The 7,348-nt window shown below is 46.3% G+C and overlaps 1 protein-coding gene across 1 annotated transcript; it reads right to left on the reverse strand.

Annotated features, from left to right (window-relative positions):
- Positions 1-491: 491 nt before the first annotated feature.
- On the reverse strand, positions 492-2,435 carry LOC103705512 (protein RGF1 INDUCIBLE TRANSCRIPTION FACTOR 1-like). The gene is made up of 3 exons (XM_008789246.4): positions 2,081-2,435; positions 1,748-1,975; positions 492-1,638 (listed from the first exon to the last, which is right to left on the reverse strand). The coding sequence occupies exons 1-3, from the start codon at positions 2,294-2,296 to the stop codon at positions 1,378-1,380; spliced, it is 705 nt and encodes a 234-aa protein (XP_008787468.2). The 5' UTR covers positions 2,297-2,435; the 3' UTR covers positions 492-1,377.
- Between the last annotated feature and the right edge of the window lie 4,913 nt (positions 2,436-7,348).

The raw sequence follows: 7,348 nt of genomic DNA on the forward strand, positions 1-7,348 counted from the left end.
ATAAACTGGAAATTAGGTTTTATTTTTTTTTTAAGAAAAGAAAGAGCAGAAGCTCCACCTAGCTTCATTATGAAAATAAAGCAAGATACGACTTAACCCCTCTCCTGGTGAGTGGAGGGGAAAATGAAAATAAAAGTTTGCATCCTCAATCCATTCTGTAGAGTATTCAAAAGGAGAAAGAAGCTAGTAAAGGGCTTGAAAGGAAACGACTCACCTCCCTAAAGAGAATTTGGTTTGCTTTTTCAGGGTTAAATGTCCTATTTGCCTATAGCAATCAAGTGCCATGCCAGATGGAAAATTAGTGTGCACTCCATCATAACTTTTTTTTTTTGACAATATGATAATCGTCTGTCCCCATACCAATAACTCTCCAAGATCAACGGGCAAACAATAGGAATATTCCTTACCCAAATAAAAAAAAAAATCTCATCGAAAATAATCATGCATAAAGACTAAAAATCCTTTGCAAGGCAGCAAGTCAACAAAATAGATTAATAAATTCTCCAGGAGAAGAATCTTAATTCCGATTGATGGAGATCTAACAGCCTTAACAGGGCCGTAACCTTGTCGTAGAGAGCAAAAAAGGCGCATTTCAAGGACAGGCAATATCGTGTACCAAAAACAAAACAGGACAGGCAATATCAACTAGATTACTCCATGGGAAAGACCAAAAGCTACCATCACCATTCTGTTTAGCACTCACTTTCCATTAATCCTCCCCATTTCCTCCTCTTTTTCTCAAGGTCCCACGGTGGTCCTTGAAAGGGATATCAACCTTCCACAAGCCAGCCAGTTCATAAAACATAGAAAGAGGAATCGAGGAAAGGAACAACGCAAAGCAGCAGCACGACGTCACCCGCGGAGCCACCCATCCGCTGCTACGAATGAACAAATCCCCTCCTGCCACGTCGGATGGAAAGTGGAATGGGTGACGACGCGATGCTGCATGGAATTATTGTTGGGGAGAGGGCCCCAAAAGAAGCGTGGGTTTCTCCAACCCAATCAAACAATCCAATAAAGTTGGCGAAGGGCTAGTGTGCTGAAATGAGAACTTAGGAGCCCCACCCTCGACCCAATCACCATCCATGTGGTGGTTCTGGGGCCCAGCTATATTTATTCCAGCTTGACACAACACCACGCAAGTTACAGTCCCCACAATGCCCTCCACTCTTTATTCATTCCTTCATTCATTCACAAAGTTCCTTCTCAGAGAGCCACAAGAGAGAATAGTATAAGAATAATATAGAATCAAGTCATCCATCCCATTCTGTAACTCAACTTACGTTGTTAATCAAATGTAACCAACCAACCTTATAACTTGTTTTTTCCCTGCATAGAAGGTGAGGGAGAGGAGAAATCTTGTGACCTTTTTCGCTGTCAGGAGCCAAAAGGGGCGCGGTGGGGAATTCCTTTTCGCCTTCTCGAGCTGGGGAAAGACGACGACGATGACGACGAAGAAGAAGAAGGCGCGGGGAGTCCGATGCCGTGCCGCACCACCTCACGCGGTCCCTCTCCGCGGTCAGGTGACCCCTTCGTATCCTCCGCCGCCCTCCCGCTCTCTCTCGCCTCCTCATCATCGTTCTCCCCGCCGCCCTTCAGCACGAAGCTCGCGCCCCCATTCCTCTTTATCCCCACCAACTACACGGAGCGAGGATAGAATAAAGTGAGAATAACTAGGAGATGAACGCACGAATCTTGGCGAGGAGTGGAGATCAGGGAAACGGAAAGGAGGGAGAATGGGGGTAACCTTGCAGCCGAGGGAGCAGAAGCGGAAGGGGTCGAGGAGGGAGCGGGCGCAGATCTCGCACGTGTGGGCGGAGGCGCCGGCGGCCTTGGCGCTGGCACGCGGCTGGGGACGCTCGTTGAGGAAGAGCACGCGCGCGCTGTTGATCACGTACGTCTGCACCCCGGTGATATCCAGAACCTTTTGGATCTCCGCCACCCGCACAACGTCGTGGTACGACGATCGCCTTATCTGCGTCCCCGTCACCGCCCACCATCCTAGTCGTTAAATCTCAGCAGAAGAAGAGAAAAGAAGACCGACCTGGAAACCTGAAATAGATCGGAGAATGCGACGGACCTGGATTACCCGGTGGCCGGAGTGGCGGTCGGTGCGGCAGTAGAAACAGAAAGCGGCCGCGGCGGCGCCAGAGGAGGAGGAGCAGTCGAGGCAGTACATGTTGCATTCGCTGCGGGCGGCGTCTGAATGGGACGGGCAGGCGGAGAAGAAAGGGGTGGTCAGTAGGGGCTCCAGCCACGGCGGCACCAGCGACGCCGCCACTCTCCTCATCATCATCGCAGCCGCCGGCCGGCCGGCGATCGCAATGCCGGCAATTAATGCGACGAAGAGAGGGAGAGGGAGGAATAGAAGAGAGGGTGAGGCGTGGGGGATTGGAGAACTTAGAACTCAACAACACAACAACGCCTCGGCCAGGGGGGGCGGACATTATAACATTAAATTAATAATCGATGGGAGGGAGGAATCAAAAAGGGGAGCGGGGTGCAGCGGGTGGACGGCTGAGATGGAGAGAGAGGTCGGATACGGAAGATGCGGAGAGGGGATCGGGAGTGGTCCGTCTTGCCTTACGCTTCTTGGGGTGTTCTTTGCGTCGCTTCGTAGGCGCGACCACCACCAGGTCGGCGTTTCCGGTACGTAAGTCCAATGGCACGGATCGGCTGTTTTCCGGCGCCAACGGAGAAGAATGCTGTTTGGATACGTTGCGGGATCTGATTGGCGAAGATGGTGAATTGTTTGTGGGGCCCAGGGTGTATTTGAGTTTGGTGGGGGGAGGATCGCGTGGGATTGTGTTTGGGTGGAGACAGACGAGCACCGCGAGGGTTGCGGGGTTGGAAAGGCGCACTTTTTGCGAAGGAAGGGGGCCCACGTTGATCACACGTGGACGGGGTGGCCACATGTGGCGCGACATTAGTGGTCTCCATTGAAACGGACCGAACATAAAACCCAACATAAAATGACAATTTTGCACTTAGATTTTTAGATATTACAGGACTTATAACGGTTTAAAAAAAAATTTGGGGAGCAGGTTTCGTCATTAGGCATCCGAACTCCAGGGTCGTAGCAGCGGGAGGCTGTCAGTTATTTGACTGCATGGTTCCTGGAGCAGAGCTGAAAGCTGCTTGGGTGGGTTTTCAACACGCTCGGCGTGTGCTCTCAGCTAGTTCAATCGTTTTGGAGGATAACTCGGCTACGGTTCTCAGCTGGATCCAGAGAGGTCAGAGGATCGGTGTAACCGACCATCTCTTGATTCGCGATATCTGGATGATGATGAGGAACGAAGGGGTGGTTCAAAAAAAGCATGTGTTTAGAGAAGCCAACGGGGCTGCGAATTGGGTGGCCATGTATGTAGCTAACCATGCCAGTAGTACCCTATGGGCAGGAGACGGGGAGCTGCCTCGGGAGCTCCGTGATATTTTGTTTTCCAATTTTATTAGGTGCATCCATACACGTGTTGTATAGATCACTTGGTCTAGCAAAAGAAAAAAAAAAAAAAAGATTTGGGGCGCCATAGGTCTTGCGGGAAGCTTTCGGACCCACTCCAATATTTTGATGGGGCAAGTTGTGATTCAGACCAGAACCCGGCTTGTTACTTGATGCTCATGAGCCATACCAATCTACTCGTACCATATGGCTCGAGTCACTTTTTTATGTCGTTGACGGGGTCCATATGATATAACTTCCAATTGGGGAAAGCGATCACTATTCAAATACACCCTAGTTATAAATATATGCTATATCTGAGGCTATCCCAAGAAAATCTCAAAGATTTATATTGGATTAGATTTGATTCTCACTTTGAATGTCAAACGACATACAAATGGTACAAATGGTATTCGGGATTATAAAGATGTATGATACTCGATCACGTTGATAATATATACTCATTAGCATCGGCTTTCTAGCACGAATTTGCAAGTCATACTAATTAAGTGAAATTTTTTCTTTAAAAAACTTGATGCTTGACCCTTATTTTTTGCAATAGAGTTTGCTTTTGAACGAAAGTTTTCGTTACAATTTGTTTATTCCATAACTTTTGACTTAGACAACTATTTTGATGGGGTGGCAAATTCACTTTAAGTCATCTAAAGGCACTAGCATGTGCTCATGTGTCTCCGAATACAATAGCATCACTCTCATTTTAATATCTTCTTAAGTTATAATGTTGGACTATAAAATAATAAGAGACAAACATATAGATTTATTCTTTACAAATAGAATCACTCTCATATGAATATAAAATACTTGCTAATTTTTAGTACTAATAGTTGGAAAGCAACTTTTTTGAGTTTTAAAAGGTTATATAAATGAAAAGAGTAAAACTAAAGATTCACCAACCATGCATTTAACTAAAAATACATGAACTGCAATGGGTATGGAAAAAACTGGTCGATGTTTGCTTTAAAGGATATGTCGCTCGTCGTTCGTGATTTTTGAACTTTTATCAATAGGAGATCACTTCATAAATAAGATCAACACTATTTTCTAAGAGATATAAAGAAAAGTTAACGAGTAAAACTTCAATGAGGTTCTATCCGATCTTTTTTCTTCTCCTCAAAAAAGCGCTAGCACGAGGGTCAAAATGAAATTTTGGTTCTGCTGATTAAAATTTTGATGGATTATGAAAATCCCTTGAGAAAGTAGAACTGAATTTGAATTTTGAACATTTTTGCTCGACTACAAATATTGTCAATTGATTATAAACGATTAGCAGATCATGTGCAAAAGATGTATGATAGGCAATGTTCAGATATGCATTCCTTCCGGCATGCACTTCCCATCATAAGATAATCTCATATTGAACATGAAGCATGTGATCAATCCAGTATGTCAAGGGCAACAATGTAGCAATCTATCTGGTGCCTTCCTTTTGGTTGGCTTGGGGGTTGGGATGAACCAAGCACAGGAGCCAAGATTTATCCTTGGAGCAAGGTTTTGTTTGATTTGGGATGGTACCAATAAAATTAGGGCACTAAGTTCATCCTTATACTCTGTAAAGTGGAAATCTTATCTATTTTTTGTTCATATGTTGTAAGAATATTTACTTAAATAAATCTAAATTATCGAGATGGGCATTATCCTTTTTTTTTCTTTAATTCCTTTTCTCTTTTCTTCTTTTGATCTATTCTTCTTTTCTTTCATTTCTGCGTTTCTGTTTTAGAGAGCTTGCTTAAAGTCTAAATAACTACCGTAGAGACACAGAACACCAAAAAAAGGAAGAAAATGTTAAAAGCAATGACTTGATCCCATGGTCGTACCTATAAAATTAAAAGTCAAAGCAGGTTTCCACACAGAGATTGCTATTTATGAAGCCCTACGACTTCGAGCCTATTTAGATAATCATATTGGATCCTCAAAATTAGAAATATGATTTCTAGTATTGTAAAATACGAGACCTGGCTTAGCCCATATCAACTGGACCTCTCCCTATTCATTCCTATAGGATGTTAAAAAAGATCCGGTGGTGACATTCTTTTGTTAAAATTCGGGCTAGCTCACTCCGAAGAAATTCGGTGAATATAGGCCTAACTCAGCTTATATTCCTATGAACCTTGTTAGATTGTACAAAATTATCCGAACAAGTTCTTAATAAACGGTCCAATCCAAGGATCCAGCCGAAAACTCAGCCTAATCCTACCGTATTACCTAAATAGGCCCTAAATCTAATTTTAAAAATAGAAGGTAGTGTGCTGGTTTAGATGCTTAAGAAGTGAGCATTACTCTTGACCAATGGATGCCTTCAAAATCATGTCCGCCTCCTTAACTCCTGCTTAATGAAGTCCATTGAATGAGATAATTACTTGATCAGTTAGCACTAGTCTAAAGTGCCTAGAATTCTTCGGCATTAGAAGAACAAAAAGTCAATGCAACTTAACCTGCCCACAGGGCCGGCCCAACCCTTAGGCAACTAAGGCGGTCGCCTAAGGCCTCGGCCCAAAGAAGGTCCACCGCAGAAAATGCCTCAAAGATAAAATGGAAAAAAAAGGCCCCCTGTGAATTCGCCTTAGGCCGGCCCACTGTAGGGAAGGCCTCAAACACAAAACGGCCTTAGGCCCCCAAATACATTGGGCCGCTCCTGCCTGCCCACCAACAAGTTTGTCAACAACGAAATCATTCCACTAAACCTAAAACAATGTCGGAGGTAACGTAGACCCCCGTGACATATAAGAGCCAGCATGGCACTAGCGAACAAATGTATCTGTTGCTGGAAATTGGACCCGGGGGCAATCTTCGGTCGAGGAGAGGGAGCGGATGTGAGTCCTCACGGCGGGGCGGCGGTCCGTCGGCGGGCGGCGTCCTCCGTCGGGGCCGGTCGGTGAGAAGGAGCAGCAGGTTCTCACTGCGGGGTGGCGATCCGTCGGCTGGCGGCGTCCTCTGTCCGGGTGCCTGCACACGAACCGGTGGCCGGATTTTCCGGCGCCGGCCCTCCGACGGTCAAGTCAGTGAGGGGGGCAAATAGTGTGGAGAAGGAATATAAACAATGATTTTTGGGGTACGAATGTTCCGATCCCCTCTTGAGAGGCCAAGGCTCCCTTTTATATGCGGGGGTCGGTTTACCTGTGATGTAACAGGGGGAGGCCGTAGTATGGCTTGGCATGTTGTTCAGGTCGGCGCTCGGTCAGGCGAATCATTGCACTGATGTCGGCGGTATGGCCGAGATCAGAGACTTATCATAGTCGACTAGACCCTGCTGGGTCGATTTGCCGTGGAGAGCTGGGGATCCGTAGATGTCAGGAGCCACGCGCATTTATTATGGAGTAAGCCGGAGATCCGCATTAATGGTGGAGTAAGCCGGAGATCCGCATTAATGGTGGAGTAAGCCGGAGATCCGCATTTATTGTTGAGTGTGCCGGAAGATTACAGCGGCCATGCGCAATAAATGCCGGAGGGATGTTAGAGTACGGTCCTCGGACATCGGGGTTTCTCTTAGGTCGGAGGTCTTGGGGTCGGTCGTCTTGTGGCCGAGCGTTCCGAGGTCGGACGCTGACTTCGGCTGTCCGGGATCGGAGGTTGTACGGCTTCTCTGGGGCATTTATGTCATTTGGGGGGAAACTTTATTCCCCCCAACAGTATCCATCTCTATTTTCCATTGTAGCTAAAAAGATTGGCCACAAATTCAAGCTGCAGTCACCTTGTTCTGCTCGTGTTATGGTCGAATGGGCTCGCTCTCGAAATTCTCATGCATAGCCAGGTGGCAAATTAAGAGAGGTGGTAGCCTGTGTGGCCTACAACAACAATCGATCGTGATGAAGAGCCCAATATTTTCACCCCCTAAGAGGCATGCAATGTGGCCTGATTGGGATATGATGAGAAGAAGATCGCACCCGCTTG

This window comes from Phoenix dactylifera, chromosome 16 (assembly GCF_051530095.1).
Source record: "Phoenix dactylifera cultivar Ajwa chromosome 16, Ajwa_hap1_PhDact_Kaust_v1.1, whole genome shotgun sequence".
Classification (NCBI taxonomy): domain Eukaryota; kingdom Viridiplantae; phylum Streptophyta; class Magnoliopsida; order Arecales; family Arecaceae; genus Phoenix; species Phoenix dactylifera.

Bases quoted from the DNA above. Each gene is read 5' to 3' on its own strand.
- LOC103705512 (XM_008789246.4), bottom strand. From the start codon at position 2,296: ATGATGATGAGGAGAGTGGCGGCGTCGCTGGTGCCGCCGTGGCTGGAG. The intron at 1,976-2,080 runs GTCCGTCGCATT...ACGGGGACGCAG, and splicing joins CCGGCCACCGGGTAATCCAG to ATAAGGCGATCGTCGTACCA. The intron at 1,639-1,747 runs GTTACCCCCATT...CGCTCCGTGTAG, and splicing joins TCTGCTCCCTCGGCTGCAAG to TTGGTGGGGATAAAGAGGAA.